General features: G+C 37.8%; 2 protein-coding genes across 4 annotated transcripts; both read left to right on the forward strand.

Annotated features, from left to right (window-relative positions):
• The first annotated feature begins 274 nt into the window (after positions 1–274).
• arglu1b (arginine and glutamate rich 1b) lies at positions 275–9304 on the forward strand. 2 transcript variants are annotated; one of them, XR_012369031.1, is made up of 4 exons: positions 275–889; positions 1540–1765; positions 5631–5883; positions 8420–8559. XR_012369031.1 is itself a non-coding variant. In XM_073866233.1 (4 exons), the coding sequence occupies exons 1-4, from the start codon at positions 567–569 to the stop codon at positions 8585–8587; spliced, it is 798 nt and encodes a 265-aa protein (XP_073722334.1). In that variant the 5' UTR covers positions 275–566; the 3' UTR covers positions 8588–9304. The 2 variants fall into 2 exon arrangements, 1 of the variants encoding a protein (XP_073722334.1); XM_073866233.1 differs by having other exon boundaries at positions 5803–5883; positions 8420–9304.
• A 454-nt stretch (positions 9305–9758) lies between these two features.
• On the forward strand, positions 9759–21282 carry efnb2b (ephrin-B2b). Of its 2 annotated transcripts, XM_055206098.2 has the most exons (6): positions 9759–10603; positions 10966–11600; positions 14820–15109; positions 18138–18230; positions 18602–18718; positions 20189–21282. In XM_055206098.2, exons 2-6 carry the CDS (start codon positions 11488–11490, stop codon positions 20584–20586), a joined length of 1011 nt encoding a protein of 336 aa, XP_055062073.2. In that variant the 5' UTR covers positions 9759–10603; positions 10966–11487; the 3' UTR covers positions 20587–21282. The 2 variants fall into 2 exon arrangements, with proteins under 2 accessions (XP_055062073.2, XP_055062075.1); XM_055206100.2 differs by lacking the exon at positions 10966–11600 and having other exon boundaries at positions 9767–10603.
• Positions 21283–21381: the final 99 nt, after the last annotated feature.

Genomic DNA, 21381 nt, shown 5'->3' on the forward strand with positions numbered 1-21381 from the left:
CTTAAATTCTAATTAAATACATTCATTCACCTCTTCCAGATCATTTTCTTTATTTTTCTTGTACAATTTTGTACAAATGGAAATGATAAACGTTTACACAGGATAGGTACCAACGGAATTGAGTAAAACAACGTTGTATAAGAAAAAGGGTAAAAATTACAAACAAATTTATAGATTGTTTATTGAGTGTTCCAGATTCGAGGATCGTTTACGCTCCAAGCCAGAAGGTGGCAGTAATCAATTGTCCTCAATGACGTCACACCTCATGACGAAAAAACAACTTGCATTCTGGGATCTGAGATCAGCTGCCCTCCATCTTGCTTTTTAACCATACTGGATAACTGGTCCATTAAAAGGATTTAATTGGTATTAAATAAAACAATTCCAACAAAATTTTAATATTCCAGATTCATATTGTCATGCACTCCGGATCGACTCCGTGAACTCGTGATTCGGGCATTGTTTTGAAGTGAAATCGATCTGTCGTCCCAGCGGTAGTCTCTCGTCTATCCGATGCTTTAGAGGTCCCCATTGAGACCAGAAACCGAACTCTACCGGCTTTTAAAATGGGTCGTTCGCGGAGCCGTAGCTCGTCCCGATCCAAACACTCCAAAGCCAGCAAACACAACAAAAAACGCAGCCGGTCCCGGGACAAAGAGAGGAAGAGGCGCTCGAAGTCCCGAGAGTCTAAACGGAATCGGAAGAGAGAGTCGCGCTCCCGCTCCAGATCGAACACGGCCACGTCTCGCCGGGAGCGAGACCGAGCCGCGTCCCCGCCTGAGAGAATTGATATGTTCGGACGGGCGTTGAGTAAAAGGAGCGCCGTGGATGAAAAGCAGAAGAAAGAGGATGAAGAAAAGAAATTTGAAATGGAGAGGCAGAGGAGAATGTAAGTGATCAATATGAATAATGAAAAGAATAAGTCTTGCTGTCACAGCAGATATACTGCAGGACATGATCACGTGAACAGATTGAGCCCCGAGTGACCCTTATTAAAAGTTTTAGGGTAATACTAAACTGTAGTAAAATCCTTAGATACTATATTAACCTTACTATAGTAAATATTACAGAAGTGTATTACAATTTTTGACTACTGTGTATAATACTATAGCATGCTAGAAAATTGTTTATGGGGTATGAGGGGTGGCAACACTGAGCATCCTTGCATGGCACTACTTCATTCTGTGCCAAGTTTAATTTACTAACCAACTATACAGATTACCAAGCCGCAATGTACCGGTTTATTTAAGTTACAAACACATAAATTAAGTCATCAAATATCATGTGCAACTAGGTTGTTGCCAGCCGGTAGATCCGGCCATGTATAATATATTGCTGTTTACTACAATAGCTTTACATGTGGGCAGCCGCAGTCACAAAGAAAATATTTTTGATAAATGTTGGTAAGCACATAGTTGACAGTACCCAATGACTTCCATAGTAGGAAAAACAAATACGTTGGAAGTCAATGGGTATACTTCCAACAAAAGTTAAATGTAATAATGGGACTACGTATTCAACATGTCTCCTCGCTCTCAGCCGACAGCAGGAGATAGAGGAGAGGTTGATAGAGGAGGAGACGGCTCGCCGCGTGGAGGAGCTGGTGGCCAAACGAGTGGAGGAGGAACTGGAGAAACGCAAGGATGAGATTGAAAGGGAAGTGTTGAGACGGGTGGAGGAAGCCAAACGCATCATGGAGAAGCAGTTGCTGGAGGAGCTGGAGAAACAGAGACAAGCAGAGCTGGCCGCTCAAAAAGCCCGTGAGGTACGTTAACCAACGTTTTACTCTCTTAAAAGTGTTTAAATCTTTCCTAAACACCTGTTCACACCATAATCAATTACTGTGAGTCTAACTATAATGCCAATGAATGATGACATTGGGTTTATTCTAAGCTCACACGATCACTTTAAGGCCCAAGTCCAATTCTATTTTATACGCCGCCCTACACCTACCCCTTGAAACAGAGTGAAAAGGGTTAAAAATATTTCCCTTTATGTGACACAACTACTAATACTACACGGTTATACGTCATTAACATTGCATCTAGTTTGATGTATAATCACAAACTTCAAAAATGCCACCATCACCCGGAGTCATATAAGTATAGTTACAGCCTAAAAAGTGTCCCTGGACTTTTTCGGCAAAAGCAGGACACCACACACCCCTCTGTTGGCGATTCAGGGTGCTCTCCCCTCCGTCTATTCACTTTCTTGTTTCCCCTGTCTGTTTGCAATCGCTGTAGTGCAGTGGTTCCCAACCTTTTTAGCCCTAAGTACCCCCACAGCCCTATCAGTAAGGCTCAAGTACCCCTTCATCCAAACTAAACCAAAGTTGTTTTAAAGACAAATAATTACTAATTTTAATTAATTAATTAATTTTAAATATTAAAGTAAAAAGCACTGACTGATGAAGCATGTTTATTTCAACAAACCACTACCATTGCATTTTATCAGCTTATTTGCATTTTAAAAGACACACCCAAAAATGGCACATTTTGCTCATGCCTACAAAATGGCAATTTTGACATGCTATAATTCATTATCTGTACGGTGTTTTGAGATAAAACTTCACATACAAACTCTGGGAACGCCAAAGACTTATTTTACAAATTAAAAAAATTCATCATATGACCCCTTTAAGGGCCAGATTTACTAACAGCTTGCGCAAACCATCATTTTGGCGTTAAATAACGACTGAACTTACTAAAGACACGCAATAGATATTTAGCTCTGAAAAGGTGTTATTTTTGCGACCTTATTGCATATGCATTTGTGGAAGTTTTCCTACGTTAACATTAATGCGAGGAGAGTATTACATTTTGCCAGAGGAACATACTTTAAAATAAATATATAGTTTGCCAAGCCATGCTATGTTTAATTTGCTGGAGAAAAGAGGAGGAGAAGTCACGAGGAGAAGTAAAATCAGGTATTTCCAAACTTATTTTACCCTTCATCTTTCGTCCTCCGGTTCATAGTGTACTTTTACTTAGCTGGAATTTCACACTCCGCAGTCTGCATTTTCATTGCGATGTCCTGCCGAGGTCTCTTATTTGCGACCGTGTACTAGTTTGCGCTGCTCTTAGTAGATTGCAGTGGTCATTAGAGAAATGTGCTTATGTCATTATTGTGGCTGTGTATTTTATTTGCGCCTTTGTAGTAAATCACACGCAAATTTTCAACTCCGGCGCTTATTTGGAATTGAGCTCTCACGTCCTTTTTAGTAAATGCCCTAAATTTACTAAAATCTCAATTTAACTTACTGATAATTAAAGTGTGCAAATAAGTTACATTATTCTGTTCAAATATAAAGAGAAACAAAATGTGTTAAGGCATTCTAAATACAAAAGACATCATACGGGACAAAATATGTTAGCCAAAAACAATGCAAACGTTTTTTTTGCATAATTTGAAAATGCAACGGCAGCGGGAATGAATATTATAACATTATTTAATTAACTATTAATTATAGTTAATAAACTTTGTGTCTTTAGAAACTATTCAGGTTCATTAAAAAATTATGATTTCCACATTAAAAATAATAATAATCAGATCGTTCTTGAGTTGGACATCGCTATTGCGTTTTGGATCATGCAGCGCTCTTGACGGCTAATTATATTAATGATAAGATTAAAATTACAAAGTTGTCCTTTTTACAATGCTTTCCTCACAAAAATCAATCGTAGGTCAATGACTGGACAAACGAAATAAATTTTTATTAAAAGTAAATTAGATCAAAGCAAAATGTAAATCTTTTCGCGTACCCCCTGGAAACTCTTCACGTACCCCCTGGGGTACGCGTACCCCCGGTTGGCAATCACTGTAGTGGTCTGGCAATGTGAAGAACCGTCAGTTTTTCCCAATGTGCTGCCTCCAGAACGCGATCAGACGGGAGAACCGTAACCCGATCAGACATTTGTCTATGTTGCTGTACTGTTGTGCAATCAGTAACGAGGGATATGTTTGCAAACTTTAGTTTTTTTTGTGCAAACATTTTTTTAAATTCCATTACACAAGAAATATAAACACAAGATTTAAAGTAACGTCAAACAAATGATTATTTGTCATTAAAAACGTTATTTATGCGATAAAACTAAAGCAGGGTTCACACCAGATGCGGTAGAGGCGGCAAGTGCGAGTGATTTACATTTTAAGTCAATGCAAAGACGCGATTAGGCATCCTGCGCGAATTGAGCGTTACCGTGGGAAACGCGCAAGTTGAAAAATCTGAACTTCAGCGGATTTCCAGGCTGCGTTAACCAATCAGGACCTTGCTGTAGTAGTGACGTGATTACAGGAAGCGAGGGGAGTCTCCACAGAGTCGCAGAAGCCCCTCCCATGACGCGAATTTCCGCGTGAATGTCTTGAATGACTAGAATTTCACGCGCGAATGAAGCGAGTAAACTCAATTGTTCAAGCGTCCAACTACGCGCGAATAGCGCGTTTTTGCCGCCTCTACCGCGACTGGAGTGAATGCACCATAAAACTTCAATTATACTCTCATGAGCAGCCATGTTGAAAAATTTCTTACCCCTTCATTTGAAGTGAGGTCCTGAAAAATCTTTGTTGTAGGGCTGTTACGATTAATCATGCAAATGTGCTTTTTTTCAATGAATGAATTTTAATGAATTATGGTGAATTCCCGGCACATCCCAAAGCCAGGTGGCGCTCTCGTGCAGAAACTTCCTTTGTGCCACAGAAGAAGTACAAACGCTATTCCACGAAATGTCTACAGGAATATTTATATCGCTGTTCTTCTGTATTTTCATGATAATAATAAATATTTTGAATGATTTTGTTTAATGAGTGTTGCTTTTTTAAATGCACGTTATAAACGACTTCGGCTCATAATGATTTAAGATTGATAAGGACCAAATGGCGTAGTACATGCATAAGCTGTGCATGAAAGACAGAATCGATTCTGAATCGATTTCAGAAGCATTTTTAATGGGACACGCGATTAATCGTTGCAGCCCTACTTTGTTTGAAGGGCTATTTGGCCGTACCCCTCCAACTAAAAGAGAATTAAGATGTATTTAGCCCTTCACGTAAGCGCGCTTAATGGAGGGGTAAGAGGTAGAATTGGAATTGGGCCTCAATGCGTGAGCCTTTATTGGTTGGCTCAAGGTTTTATAGTTTATCTGGTTGAAGTAATCTCAAATATATTGTTTCTCTGTATCGTAATAGCTGTGGCATGGAGTAAAATTATAATAATTCGTAAAACTTAACTGCGTTGTCTTTACTTGGTGTGAACAGGTGTTTTCTGTTTTAAAACTGCATAAAAGTAAGCTAGTTTGAGTTATAATCTTTTTTTTAAATTGACTAAATATTTAACATAAAATCCTCAGTTTGGTTGTAATGCCACGCGGCACATCGAAAGAACACGCGCACGCCCCCTTCACTCCCATGAGCCTTTGTTGCTAACGTAAGTCTTTGTATTTGCCTAAACTTCACTACCCCTCTCGGTCGCTTGTGAGTAGAAGTGCAAGTTGTTTACGCTTCTGTGGCTCGGCTGACTACTAAGACAACAAATGATTTGTAAGTACCTAAAGCACAGGTCAGTGGCTCCGTTCCTGACGGGTGGTATATTTTGCATTAAAAAAGTATTCCCAGTTTGATCCTGACTCCTTTAGGAACTCCATTTATTCGTCAGTGAAGGACAAGTATACTCTAGGTTTATCCATACACCTGGTGAGCTGAATGTATCTTTATTATTTCCTTATTTACACGTAGTACTGTATAGTTGTACTGCTATTGTTGTGACATTTGTTATTACAATCCTGTTGAAGCTGTGTACCTTTGCAGGAGGAAGAAAAATCTAAACGCGAAGAACTGGAGAAGATTCTGGTGGACAACAACCGCAAGATAGCAGACGCTCAAGCCAAACTGGTATGTGCTTTTGGTTCAAGTAGCATAGCAGTCAAGAAAGTCAGACATTAATTGACCAAGTTTTGTTTGTTTTTCACAATATTTAACTCGTTATTAGACTAATGGGTCGTTTAAACGGCGATTTCAACCGTAAATGGGAAAGTTTTTATGTGGTTTGGCTGTTTGTTTACACAACGCTGTTTTTTTTGTGACTGGTTTCAAAGTGCAATTTTTGATAAGTCTTGTCCTCTCTGTGTAAACTATGAAAACAAGTATTTGTGATAACTGTGACATCATGAACATGTGTTAATTCAGTCTGTAGGAATGTGCGATTATAACCAAGAAATGAATTACAAAATGTAAAAAAATTACTGCTTTATAGTCCAGGGTCACTTGTAATAGATTCATTTACAGATTTGCGTTAAACTTCAGCGTTATGTTGACAAAAAAAAACAATTGCAAAATGACACCGTTTATATTAACCGCTGTTATGCGACTAAAAAGTAATTTTTTGTCTCACAGTAAATATTGTATTTTGAAGAACTTTGCAATATATGGGAGTTTATGGAAAATTGACGTGTTTTTCTTTGGCGCGTTTTCAGGTTGAAGGGTAGCGGAAACGCAGCTACTGTCTGTCTAAACAAAAACGCTTGTTGCTTGAATGCATATGTGCGCAGATAACATCACCCTCTACTGGCCTGGCACATCATCTTTGCGAACCTGTTTAAACGTGGATCTTTTTGACAGTGTTGTCGTGTGTGAAAGAAAATTTTCATAAACCCAAAAGAAAAACTTTTCTGTCCCCCAGATCAAATCTGAAAATTAGTTTAAGTAATTAAGCATAATGCATGAACTAGATAACAAAGGATATGTAATGAGAACATCTTAAAATGTACTTTTGTAAAACAAAAGATAATTTACTTCCACAGATCACAACAAAAAACATGCAAAATACCATTCTGCTGTTTTTCTACTTTTATATATCTTTACAAGTACCATATATACGCATTACATATAGGTTTAGTCATGGGTTTGATTCCTAGAGAGCACACAAACTCAACCTTGAACGCTTTGAAGTTGCTTTAAATAAAAGCATCTGTTAAATGCATGTCTGAATGTAATATGCATTACCTTCATGCCTCTTATACAGATAAACAAAAGAGACCTTACATTTTTTATGTACACCAGCAAAACCATAAAGTGACACCATTTCATCTCAGAGAAAAATATGGGGAAGTCATCATAAAATAAAAGCTTTTTTCCATAGCTGTATCAGTAGTTTGAACATGTTTAACCCTTTAACTGCCCCACTCACTTATTTACTTGCGTATATTAAATCTACTTTATTTATTGAATTATAAAATATTAAAATATTTCAGGTTTTCATTTTAACACAGGAAATGAACTGTTTTCTTGTTTTTTACCATAAAAAAAAACTACAAGTAATAAAAATAAAAACATTAAATTTCTTTCTGCATTCAAAATCTAAAATAAAAGAAGGCAAAAGATAGAAATACAATGGCATTTAGGCTTTGATGATTCAAGAAACACATTGTCAAGTGTGGTAGTGCAACAGGATTTTTTTCTTTCTCTTTTTTTAGATAAATTAACATTTCTTATAAACAAGCAATGCTGTGTAGAGTAGGCCAGCATACACACAATCCTTCAAAAAATATAAAACATAATTTAAGAATTAATTTCTGATTAATTAATCAGTAATTATAATTTTACATACATTAATTATATGAATTCATTATATTTAATAATATATATAGTGGCAAAAAATACATACTTAAGAAGTTACCTCAATATATTCAACAAGAAATAACTATAGCTGTGTCATATTCATAGCTTTGAATGATCAGAAATGTATACTTATCAGCAAATAGTACATACTGACTGCAGAAATGGATGATCTGAAAACATTACCTTAGATTTTCTACATTTACCATAAAGTGACAAATCAACTGTTTGGTTGAGCATGTTTTTGAAAAATTATTAAAAACATACCAAAGTTTTTTTTTCATGGCACCAGGTAATTTTGTAAAGTTACGTCCCTTACAGTGTAATGTCAAAAAAATATGCTTTCTTGAAAAATTTCAGTTTTCATGGCAGGAGTGGTTTCTTTCTCCCTGACATCCATCTAAAAAATGTGCTGTGACAAGTGCTGTTGATTGACACACTGACATCTAGTGGATTATTTTGGCATAACATAGCTCAACCAAATAGTAGAGATGGCTCAATCAGCTTGAGTTAAGTTAGATACTCCTCTCAATAAAATATAGGGACTCAAAATGTACTCAACCATTTGGTCGAGCAGGCAGTTAATGAGGCCATGGAAATATTTTAAGAAACGTATATTTCTCATGTAATAAATGTCCCTTTAGTCTGACTAAACAAATTTTTATGTGTAAAGTGTGCATAATATTGACGTGTTGTGATTTTTTTTATAATGAAAATTTTCAGGGCAGCGAGGGTAAAGTTTAGTTATGATAAATGTTTCAAAGCATTGAATATTGCAGAAATCCTAATAATTCTTCACGCTTTCGCCCCTCTGGCTGAGGACCAGTTACGAATCGTTGAAGAGCAGAGGAAAATCCACGAGGAGCGTATGAAGTTAGAACAAGAGCGACAGAAACAGCAGAAAGAGGAACAAAAGATGATTTTGGGGAAAGGAAAGTCTAGGCCCAAACTGTCTTTTTCTCTCAAGGCCACGGAGTGATGGAAACAATGTGCTTTCTCCAGACTTTCTCCAGACTACCTGTCCACGCGAGGGATTTGTACTGCCGAAGTTCCTTTTCGTAGGTCTTTTGTGGCGTGTTTCAAATTCTCCGAACAATGGGAACAATCAGTTTGTCATATCACCTTCAATTTTGTCCCATTTTACCTGTCTGTTTTCTGTCACTGACTCTTGAGTTGATAACCTCCACATCGTCTCATTTTGCGTATCGCACGATTGGGGAAATGAGGACCGACCGGCCGTCTCATGCAATTGTGCATCTCGGTTTCTTGTCTTAACGATGTAAGACCACAGTAGATTTTCCTGACTGATTTGATCAAAGTATTTTTATTTTTTTAATAGTTTGTTCATAGTATAATGTACTTTAGAATCAGAAATTATCAGGGTGGTGTCCTAAGCTTGAAGTCTATGTGTGTATTTTAAAACGCAAAGTCCACTATGAACTACACGGTAACCACAATACAAACAGTGACCTCCTTTTTATTGTTTTACGATTAATTCACGATTAATGATTTTACTTACATTATGTAAAAGGATGATGCTGTAATAAAAGGTACCTGGTTGTTGCATGTCAGTGAGACGCTTTTAGAAAAGAATGAGTGAAAGATTGCAGACTGGAACTTGTTTATGGTTAAATATTTGACCCGGTTATCACAGATATGCCAGAAATCTCCAATAAATCCATCAATGTGTCCTGTATCTAATGTCTGCCTGTTTCAACAAACACATTTCAATGGAAAGACTTGCATTATGTGATGAAGCACAATTTGAATGTAAAAATGGGTACTTTATCCAAATTTTTGGGATATTTTGTTTGACACTGCGTCTGAAATCAACACGCAGCGTGTTATTGACCATGTTCCAGTATGCGTAAAATCAGTACTAAATAGAATTTTAGCAATTTTAATATCTCAATTGTTATATGGTGAAAATAGTATTCTTAAAGCTACCTGGGTGGTCTGCTATTTTAGATGAGAAATTGAAGTGCACACTACCATCCACAATTTCACAAATAGTGACGCTGCACTAAATTAATGTATGCTTTATTGAATTAAACTATATAGGAAACATTTAATAAGAAATGGTAAACGAAGAAAAGCCAAAATGCATGAAGTGTTTGATACTTGTTGGTATGTCCCGGTACTCACATACTTGTTTGCTACACACTCAAATGTATGTACTTTTACATAAAAAAATAAAAACTTTTAGTGCAAAGTATAAAGTGCTTGAGAAAAGTAAAGAAAGTGTGTGGTGCATAGCAAAGGAGTGTGCAAGTACTGAGAGACATACTAACATAAAACGAAAAGACAGCTGTTTAATCACATTTTGTGATTTTTAACAGTCACACACAAAGATGCATTTTTTGGGGTTTCTTCATTTATTATTTATAAATGTTATTTTAAATTATTAATTCAGTGTATAATCACTAAACAACACTTTAATGGTTTATGTGTATATCAGCGCAACATCCGGGTACTTTAAGGATGCATACTGTGTGTGGGACATACTAATTCAAATTTTTAATACTATTAAGGCCAGACAGAATGTGAAACAGCATCTAGTGTGTAAACATTTTGTTTGCAGGATGTTACTATCACCTAAATACTTCCAATCCCCAGTCTAATTAATTGCTTCATTGACACCTCTGTTAATTTGACGCGGGGTCAAAGGCGCAAATACACAACTGTTTCCGCGCACGAGCGCAGACCAGACGATGAAAGCGCAAATGCGCTCGCACCTCATCATCCAATTATCTCTAACCTGTTAGTTTTTCCTTTGATTACAGTCCAAACAGGGTGTTGAATAAACAAGTTGTCGTGCCGTGGAGCAAATGTTTCAGTCGATTTGTTTTCGAAATGTTTATCTAATCTGTGAGGTAAACGCACATTTCTGAGGATGGTTTTTGACCGTTGGACGCATGACGAAACGCGTCACGCGTGTGAATATTGCAGAATTTTAAGACCTGAGTGAATTTTTACCTCGGATTAAAGTCATGAGGTGAGTAGTTCAAGTTTACATGTTTATTATATTATAATAAAAGATTAGTAATTGCATAACACAACGTCACGTCTTTGCGTGCCGCCTCCCTATTTTTAGTATATGTATGCGAAAATTAACCGTACAACGTCTTATGATTTCCATTATGAAGTGTCAGCTGTTTACCAATAAAACCATAAAAAAATATTTTATGTAGCCTAGTGTGTTTTGGTTCTTATTATTAACAGCCCACCAACACACCAGTGTATAAGACTCACAGACATTTTTTATGAATAACATTTGAAAATAACATGTTTTAAATTACATATTATAAAAAGTTAAATACGTTAACGTAAGAATTGTAATCAAAAATTCGCCTTCAGTGTCACTCATTGAGCGCCGTCAACCAATCGTGAGCGATGTGGGCGGAGTCTTACCGCAACACTGGGTTGTCCTAAGAAGTCTCCGAGCACGTCTTGAGGGCACTTGAAGACTGGCAGAGTTGAATGCAAAGACGAAGAACAGACGAAGCACTGATCCTGCTCGCATACTACATCTGAGTTTCACAGCGATGTTGCCCGTGCAAGGCTTCTGCACTACTTAGTATTTCTTCTGCATTCATAGGAATCTCAATTTGCGCTTTTACGCAAAGGACGCATTAGGGTATTTTAATCTAAAGAATCTCATTGCATGGATTATTTCGTAAAGAAAATCCTGTAGTGTGTCAGTTGCACAGAAGATGATGTTTTAGAGGATTTGGCGAATTGTTTCTTTTTACAAGTGAGAGCATTACGCATCGGATTCTTCGCGTACAAGTGACCCATTTGTGCCTTTGGATCTCTTACTTGTAGAGACATCCCGATTATAATATCACATTTGTACTGGTGGACTCAATTTACACAGTAATGGATACAACTATTTGGAGTTATTTATTGGCTGCTCTTCTTGTGCTTTGCCGAGTCAAACTGGCCCGGTCTACTATCTTAGAGTCAATCTATTGGAATACATCCAACAGCATGTAAGTACATGTGATTTCAGTTTCATTTATATGTTTAACTTGTTGATTTCTCCTAGGATTTTCCATGTCTTGACATTTAAACACAAGACAGACCACTAAGCAAATAATCAGTGAAACTTTGGTTAAAGACCACCCACCTTACCAGACTGCGGGCTATTAGATACAATGATGCTTTATTGGCAGCAACACTGAGATGATGTAGTACTCGTTTCATTGCCTTTAGAGAAATCTTTATTTGATATCACTGTATAGATGTCACTGTAAATAGGCCAGCTTTGGTTACTCTAAAATGTTTAGGGTTGTAAAAACTTCCTGATTTAGACTTACCCAAACATCATATGTATTTAAATAAGCATCCTGTGCGCACCCTGGCCAACATCCCACGTAAATGCAATGTAGTGCATAAATTATATGGTGATGTTGTAGGACATCTCATAAAGTTTAAGTACCCTGGTGTTTGCTTAGACTGTAGAAAATGAGACTGCACTTCAATGTGAGCAATCCAACTATAGAGACTTTGCTAAACTGATTTGAAGTTGAGAAATGTAACAGTATAGATGAATAGCTTTTGAATGATTTCCATGTAGAGATTTTCTTACTCAGCTGAAGTGTTTTACGTAAATGGATGTCCAAGGTCGCTCAACACTAATGCACCTTTCTGCATACAGATAGTTTCCGTACACTTTGCTTTAAGAAAGTGAAAGGCACTTAACCAAGACAAGTGCTACTTTATCTGATTTATATACAGCTGACTTGTTATTCAGCTGCCAAAGTAGTATACATACTCTTTTTGAGGTCGTCAAATGGTAAACATGCACATGGAGATAGATTGCATTTGGTTAGTTTACCTAAAAAATGCTTTGGCGATGTCTTTTAGCATTCAGGATTAAAAGCATTTTCCTTGGGTTAAATTGCCCGTGCTGTCTAGATTTCACACTAGTACCCCAGGTAAAAGGTATGTACTAAAATGTACTTAAATATACAGTACATTGTTATTTTTGTGCTAAATAACACTATACAACTAGTACACTACAAATCTACTAATTAAAAGTATAGTTCTACTTCAGTAGAAAAGTAAACTAAATACCAATAATACTTAAACAGATGTTTAGTGTATTGAAATAAATAGCAAATTTTAGTACACTTAGAAAGAATAGTTCACCCAAAAATAAACGTCCTGAAATTTCTTTGTTCTGCTGAACACAACGAAACGTATTTTGACTAATATTTGTAGAATTTTTGAGCACCATTAACTTACATAGTATTTTTCATTTCTACTATGGAAGTCAATGGTGCTTTTGTTTCCTGCTTGATTACAAATATCTTTGTGTTCAGCAAAACAAAGTTTATACAGGTTTGGAACGACTTGAGGGTGAGTAAATTATGAACTTTTGTGTGAAGTTTTTTTGTATGTTAAATACAGAATTAGTGCATCATAATAGTACATTAACTAAGTGTTAGTGCACTTTTTTCACCTGGGACATCTTTTAAACCCGGGACAAGTTGCTGAAGTGAAACGTGTTGCCTAGGTAGCATCTTCACTGTCCCGGGGCAGCATTCAGAAAGATCGGTTTTGTTTAAATGCAGGATAACGTTCCTTTAAGATGCTAAGCCCTAGTGTAGTCAGGCTTTGCTGCAGGTTGTAATCGGTTTTCATGAGTTTCAGTAGCTCAGTGGGTAATCTTTGTCACAGGGCTTCGAGACAAAAGGTGTTCGGGGAGGAAGGCACGGTCCAACCCCCATCCCGGTTTGTTCTATGCAAGACCCACACAGAGGTTGGTATACTGCGGGGGGTGGAGGAGGTGCTCTAAAGCTTCCTGTCCTCTTAGGACCCCCAGCAGAACCTCGAGGGTCTCTTCTTTATTTCTGGCTTTTAATGACTTTATGAGAATGCAAGCTAGTCTTAGAAAGTGGCCCTTTTATTCTGGTTAACGATGGGAACGTGTCAAACTTTTTCATGGTACATTTGTAAAAGTTTACGTTTAATACATACAAATATTTGGAGTTTCACACTCTCATGTTGTTACAAACATGTATACATTTCTTTTTTTTTGAAAAACACAAAGAAAGATATTTTAAGGGATTGTTTGTAACCAAACGATCAAGCGCCCCATTCACTTCCATAGTAGGATTAAAGAATAGAATATGGAAGTGAATGGGGCTTATGAACAGTTTGGTTACAAACATTCCTTAAAATATATTTTTTCGTGTTCATCAGAACAAATACATTTATACAGGTTTGTGACAACATGAGAGTGAGTAAATGATGACATCATTTTCATTTTTAGGTGAACTATCCCTTTAAGAGCAGATGCAGGACACCCAACAGGCGGTTAGATTGGCGATTTATTAATTGCATTGAAATACTTTTCAAAGAGAAGTGCGGAAAGAAAATTGAAAACAAGAAAGGCTGGAATGTAGAAAACATTAGTCAAAAAGAAAGAAGAAAATAAAGAAAATAAAGTTTAAGCCAAGCTCCCAATATGTAGATGATTTAAATGCATTTTCTTTCTGCTCTAAATATTAGCTGGAGGAAATTGCTTGTCTCGTTCTATTTTTGTTGATTGCTTGTTTTACAGTACAGGGAAGGGAACAGCCCTGGTTTCCTTGTGTAATTTAACAAAAGTTTTCTGGCTATTGTTCTAAATTGGTTCGATGACATAATGTGTGTTGGGTTTATTGTCAGGCTGGTGTGGAGTCAAATATTCAACTAAGTCCTCTGAATAGAATCAATCTGGTATATGAGGATAATAAAGCTGTAAAAGCAAACTGTTTTGTGTGAGCTAATGTCCTTTATTGATTAACTTAAAGAAATTGATGATATTGGTGATCCTGTCTGTGAAATCCTGACTAAAGTCTCATAAACTAATAAGAAGTTTACGAGGATCAATGATTCCGATGATCAAATTGATTTCAATCTTTGTCATGACCTTACACTTTAAAAAGTGAAAAGTTGGATCAAATTTTACTTTAGTTTCACGTTAGCTGAAACATTTAAGTAAACTTTAATTGGTAACACTTAAAAAAGTATGTTTTTTAAATTGATTTAACTTATCACTTTTTACAGTGAACGTCAATATTAAAGATTTCAAGATTATATTTTCACACAATGAGAATCATCAAAACATTTTATACACAATGTAGAAATAAACTATTATGCAAGTATGTGCTCCTTAATCCAATGACTAATTTTCACATCACCTTGTTTCCTAATTTTAGGTTCGTCCCAGGAAAGGGTATAGTACTATACCCACAGATTGGGGACAAAATGGACATTGTGTGTCCACGAATCAAGACAGGCACCGCTGAGCAGAGAAACATCGAATACTTCCGGGTTTATCTTGTTACCAAAGAGCAATTGGAGACCTGTCACGTCGCTAACGGGGATGTGGCGCTGCTCAACTGTGACAAGCCGGACCAGGACGTGAAGTTCACCTTCAAGTTTCAAGAGTTCAGTCCCAACCTGTGGGGCCTGGAGTTCGTGAAAGGAAAAGATTATTACATCATCTGTAAGTTTATTGCCACGCATCTATCTCGAGCGCTGAATCACAATTGCTTTTCTTACTTCTCTCGTCGCCCATAAAGCTAGAATAAATAAGAGAAATGTTAAACTGATCCCACTCTTGGGAATTTTAACATCCAACAATTGTCTCCTAAGATATCCGTTCCCTGTGTTTTTCCGGGCATGGAACTTGAGCATTGAGTATTTATTTACCACACAAGATGTCTTTGTTAGTGCTTGGTATTTTTGTTAAGTTGGTATTTATTATTTTGTCACATATCTATGTTACGGTCTGTTATTTGTAGGGCAAAGCCTCCAGTTTAATATGCTCAATTGGAAAGCTGTCCTGTTGCTGGCCCCCTAGCATGGATGTCATTAGGATCATTTGATCACAAATGGGGCAATCGTTCGGTTTATCGTGCGTTGATCTCAGCCTCTTTCAGCTGGCACATTCCTTAATGGCCGTTTATGTGATTTGAAGATTTGCACGCTCCAAATCCCTCAATCCTTTGCCTGTATGAGACGGATTGGTTTGATGTGATTTTTTGAGGCAGCTTGGCCCGTAGCTCGAGGGATGTGGATATCTGACCTAAATGATTGCAACGAGACTTACCTCCGCGAGTACTTGAGTCGCGTGTATGTGCGTGTCAAAACGCGTGCGTGTCTTGAGTTGACACAATCAGACTAAGAGGACAAACTTTTTTGTAAATAAGATGAATAAAATGAGTAGCTATCATTGTTTTATGATCAATTTGGAGTTTTTGCAATAAATATATAGAAGAGACATTTACATTTAACATTTGGCAGATACTTTTATTCAAACCGACTTTCGCGCAAGGTATCAAACCCACACTAACACAGTGCACTCACAAAAGACAAAAAGTGAGCAGTGTTGGGGAAAGTTACTTTTAAAAGTAATCCATTACAATATTAAGTTACTCTCCAAAAAAGTAACTAATTGCGTTACTTGGTTACTTTTCATGGAAAGTAATGCTTACGTTACATTTGCGTTACTTTTGTGTTACTTTTTCTTACTTTGCTGAGGCTTGATCTCTGCATTCAGAGAAGTTCTGCATTCAAAAATTGCATATTTCCATCGCAAAAATGACTGAAACTACGTACGCATAGAGTGCGTAAATCTACGTTAATGCGTTCAGTTTAATGCAGTACATATTTTTTTACATCGAATTAATTAAAGTATTGTAAATTGTAAAAAAGTAACTCAAATATTAATATGTACATTTATAAAGTAATGCGTTACTTTTGTAAAATTATATTATTACGTAATGCACGTTACTTGTAATGCGTAACCCCTGAAAGTTAGGGTACATTCCTTTGCGCCCACCCCACAAAAAAGGAAATTCATGACATAAAACAATCTCAAACTATTCAACAAAACATATTAAATTATACAATGTAGTGCTGTTGGTTAGTTGCCTTTTTTCTGAGGTTTAATTGCACAGAATTTAACATGAATTAATATATTTTAAAAATGTCATAAAACTGCCCCCCCCTGCACCATCTCACGCCCCCCTCCCTCCAGTTTGAGAACCATTAGACGGGACACTAGCGGCATCAATCTACAAACAGGACGTGTGGTTAAAATATGATCACTAAAACAGTTAAATGCTTTCATATAATGTCGTCTTAAGCTAAAAATAACCAGAAACGAACAGCCTGGATCCTACAATTATGTTATTGTATGTATCCACAATTATCCACCTCCACTCCGTTACTTTGTTCCCGTCTTCGTGACTGGGTGAGCAGCGCTGGCCCGAGGCATCGAGTGTGCTTGTTGTGGTTAGGAAATGAGCGGGCTTCATTCAAGCCTAGGAGTCGGGTCACATCTAGAGGGGCCGCTGCACACAAATGTGGCAACGGTTGTAGGGAACTGGGTAAAAGCTCGCGTTCCCTGCATCTTTCAGTCCCTCGCTCCTCTTTAGATCTTTCTCTCTCGACCGCTTTTGCTCCCTGCCTACCCCCACACTTTCAGGCCACTCTATTCTTCATGTGCCCTAAGCAGTTTGGAGGGGAAGTCCATTTGTTTGTGTGGGATTGGTCTTAATCCTCGCGGTGAAAGGGAGATTACGGCCAATGGAATTCTTTAGCTCCGCTATCAGAGGACACAGCATGTGTGCGCAGGCACAATGGGCTTTAAATCGTTGACCAAGCCACTCAGCTGGCCGAGGATTGACGGCCAAAGCAAATCCTTGATATTCTGTGATAGTGATGTGAAAAGACTCGGCTAATATGCTTAGTTTCCTTAAAGTTCGAACCTGCGTGATTACGTTCGCGTTATTATTCACAGCATGTGGTTTTTATGAATGAGCGTCCCGTTTCTTAATGATTTTCACGAGGATTTGCCAGCAAACGCAAGCTGTTAAGAAGCTTTGCCTTGCTGCAAAACTGCGATTTTTCTCTTTGTGCCGGCAAGCTGAACCTTTAACATCTTCATGCGCGCACACACAATGCACACTGTTAGACCGACTGCTAAACACGTGACGCAGATGTCCGCAAGGAACACTTTAAAGGTTTTAAAGCACCCGTGAGTACACATATGGAAAGTTGACCCGGTCATAAACTAACTCACTTAGAGCTACTAAACCTTATATTGCATCTACACAAGACTGTAAGAGAAATGAAGGGGAGAATGAGGAATGGTTTGATGGCATTTACAATAATATTTGCAAGATGTTGTGTGTTTATTCAATATAAGAAAGGGCACAAAAGTTATATGTATTGCTGATTAGGGATTAGGGATGAACCAAATGTTCGGCAACCACAACTATTTCGTTAAAAATAGCGGATACTTTACTTCCACATTGCCGACATGTTTGCATTTATAAAGCATGCACACCTGGTTGTTATTTCGTCATTAAAAACGTTATATTAATTCTCATTCGGCCGAACATCGAAAATCTTTGTCCGAATAGTTTTATTTTGATTAAAACATGGTAGATTTTAGCACGTGGAACAGTTTTTTGCAAATAATGGCTTTCGCTTGACTGAACTTTCTTATCTTCTCCCCCCTCCAGCCACATCGAACAGTACTGTAGAAGGTTTGGACAATCACGATGGAGGAGTTTGTAAAAGCAAATCTATGAAGCTCGTACTGCGAGTTGGACAGAGTAAGTACCACCCGCACCGGCGTCCTCCACACGTACACCTGTGTCACTCCAATGATAAAGATCTTTCCTGCCATAACAGCCAAACCGTGGACTGCTTTAGTGGATGATGTCCATGTCAGTGTGTCTCAGCGTGTAATTGAAATGTCATGTGAGCTTGTTTCCTATGGATATGCCAGCTGTCCCTTTTTTGGGCTTGTGGGTAGAAAGCTTTAAGCCAATTCATTAAATTCTCTCTTTAAACCCGGGGCATAATACCTAAAAGCCAAAAAGACGCAAGGGTGGTCTGATATTGTGTTCGGACCGGTTTACATTTTTGCTAAACATGTGCTGCCTTGCTTATTGTAAATCTTTCTGTATATGTTTGCTTTTAGGTCCAACAGATCCGTTCCCAGCGAAACCCCACCCCACAAGATATCCCCCGAAATATCCAGAAAATAACGGGGATCAAGGCACTTTCGACAAAGAAAATGATGTCATCAACAAAGTTGGTATGTATCAGTGTTAAAAAGCTTAAGGAAACACTAGATTACATTTCAGCCCCAAATTAAAAAATAAATCAAATTATTGTGTTATGCTGAGTACACACCAAACACAAATTCAACGATTAGCGCAACTAGATTACATACAAAGTCAATGCAAAGACGAGAATAGACGCAAACTCGTGCTATTCGCCGCAAGTTGAAAATATTAAACTCAAGCAGAAAATTATTGTGTTATGCTGCGTACACACCAAACACAAATTCAACGATTAGCACAAGTAGATTACATACAACGTCAATGCAAAGACGCGGATAGACGCGAACTTGTGTTATTCACGCTATTCGCCGCAAGTTGAAAATATTAAACTCAAGCGGAAAATTATTGTGTTATGCTGCGTACACACCAAACACAAATTCAACGATTAGCACAAGTAGATTACGTACAAAGTCAATGCAAAGACGCGAATAGACACGAACTCGTGCTATTCGCCGCAAGTTGAAAATATTAAACTCAAGCAGAAAATTATTGTGTTATGCTGCGTACACACCAAACACAAATATAACAATTAGCGCAAGTAGATTACATACAAAGTCAATGCAAAGACGCGGATAGACGCAAACTCGTGCTATTCGCTGCAAGTTGAAAATATTAAACTCAAGCAGAAAATTATTGTGTTATGCTGCGTACACACCAAACACAAATTCAACGATTAGCACAAGTAGATTACATACAAAGTCAATGCAAAGACGCGGATAGACGCGAACTTGTGCTATTCGCGCTATTCGGCGCAAGTTGAAATATTAAACTCAAGCGGAAAATTATTGTGTTATGCTGCGTACACACCAAACACAAATTCAACAATTAGCACAAGTAGATTACATACAAAGTCAATGCAAAGACGCAAATGGATGCGAACTCTTGCTATTTGCCGCAAGTTGAAAATATTAAACTCAAGCGGATAATTCGCATAACGTGAAGTTAAATCCCTTAAATAATCTAGAGCGAGGAACGCAAAGTTTCGCGTTTGGTGTGGACGCAGCATAGCAGTGGTGAAAATCAATGAAAATTGTCATGGAGTATAATTACAAAAACCTCAAAAGTGGTAATGATTACAGTACACATTAAAGTTTGATTTATTAAATTAAATTTGACTCCTGTTCCTGAGAAGTTTTCGAGGTTTACTTTATAGTCACAGTTTGGACCTAAAGAAAGAAGTTGGTTAAATTTGGAGGGCTTTCAAGTTTCAAACTATATTTCAGACATCCAAGAATGACAAGTAAAAGGCCAAGAATTTGCAAGTGTAACATTTCAAAATTTTGCATATAAATCACTGGTGCCGTTTTAATTTTGAACGTTTTGAGTTTTGTGTGGTCTTGTTTGCATAGACCCTCAAGAAACTCTTTACTTCAAAAAAATGTGCCTTTGTATTTTAATAGGTCAACATTATTTCATATCTCTTTCTCCCTCTCTTTATCTAGACCCCATACTGAATGGGGAGGCCGGTGGAAAGAGCGGAGAGTCTGTGGGGTCTGCCGGATCAGAAGTGGCCTTGTTTGCAGGCATAGCGTCTGGCGCCGTTATCTTCATCATCATCATCATTGCTCTAATTGCGCTCCTGCGTCGCCGTCATCAAAAACACTCCGCCCAATGCTCCGCCCAGTTACCGCTGAACACGCTGCCCAAACGCGGCAGCGGGGCAAGCGGAGGAAGCAACAACAACGGCTCCGAGCCGAGTGACATCATCTTTCCCCTGCGGACCTCAGGGAGCATGTACTGCCCGCATTACGAGAAGGTCAGTGGCGACTACGGGCACCCCGTTTACATCGTCCAAGAAATGCCACCGCAGAACCCTGCAAATATTTACTACAAAGTTTGACGTGACACTGAAAACGATCGGAGGATGCAGAGCGCCACAGCGCCGAGTGGAAAGCTAAATGCTTGCGTTTTTAACGCTGGACGTCTGTTTTGCGACGCCGCTTACTGGTTTAACCCGATAAGTTGGACGCTACAAGGGTTAAAGATCAATTCTAGTTCAGACGAACTTATTCATCGTTGGTCTCGAGTCCTCGTTCTGGATAAACGTTGGGGCACATGGAAGTTTGTTTTTGAGGATTTCTGAATGAATTTCAAAATCTTGAACTATCTCGCAGATGAACTCCTGGGAAACCTCAGACAAAGTGACGAAACAAGGCGTTAGGGCCCGATCAGTCTGAGTATGTTATAAACATTCAAGTCCATTTTTAATTTATTATTTTTGTTTGTTCTCATGTTTCTGAACTCCTATACATTGAAAATGTTCAATACGTTTCTGTCAATCCAACATCAGACTATGGGCATCCCAGAGCTGGTCTGTTGGATGCGTATTACATATCACATTTTCAGCCCTTATGCAGTTTAAACCAAGCATTAACGTGCAAGGCTTTACCGGTGTGGTCCTCAAAACGCATGTGGTTCTTCTTTAGCTTTGGACTTTCTAAGCAACAACAACAAACAAACAAAACTGAAACTCCACATGAAGAAAGACCCTTTGTTGACTTGTCAATGTAAATACAATAAACAGACATTTAAATTATGCTTTAAGTTATGTTTTTGTATGAATCGAAATGTCGCTCGCAGATTTTCCACACAATGTTCCCACAATACGCCGTCTCAAAAAAAAACTCTTCACAAA

The sequence above is a fragment of the Misgurnus anguillicaudatus genome, chromosome 3, assembly GCF_027580225.2.
Source record: "Misgurnus anguillicaudatus chromosome 3, ASM2758022v2, whole genome shotgun sequence".
In the NCBI taxonomy this organism is placed as follows: Eukaryota; Metazoa; Chordata; class Actinopteri; order Cypriniformes; family Cobitidae; genus Misgurnus; species Misgurnus anguillicaudatus.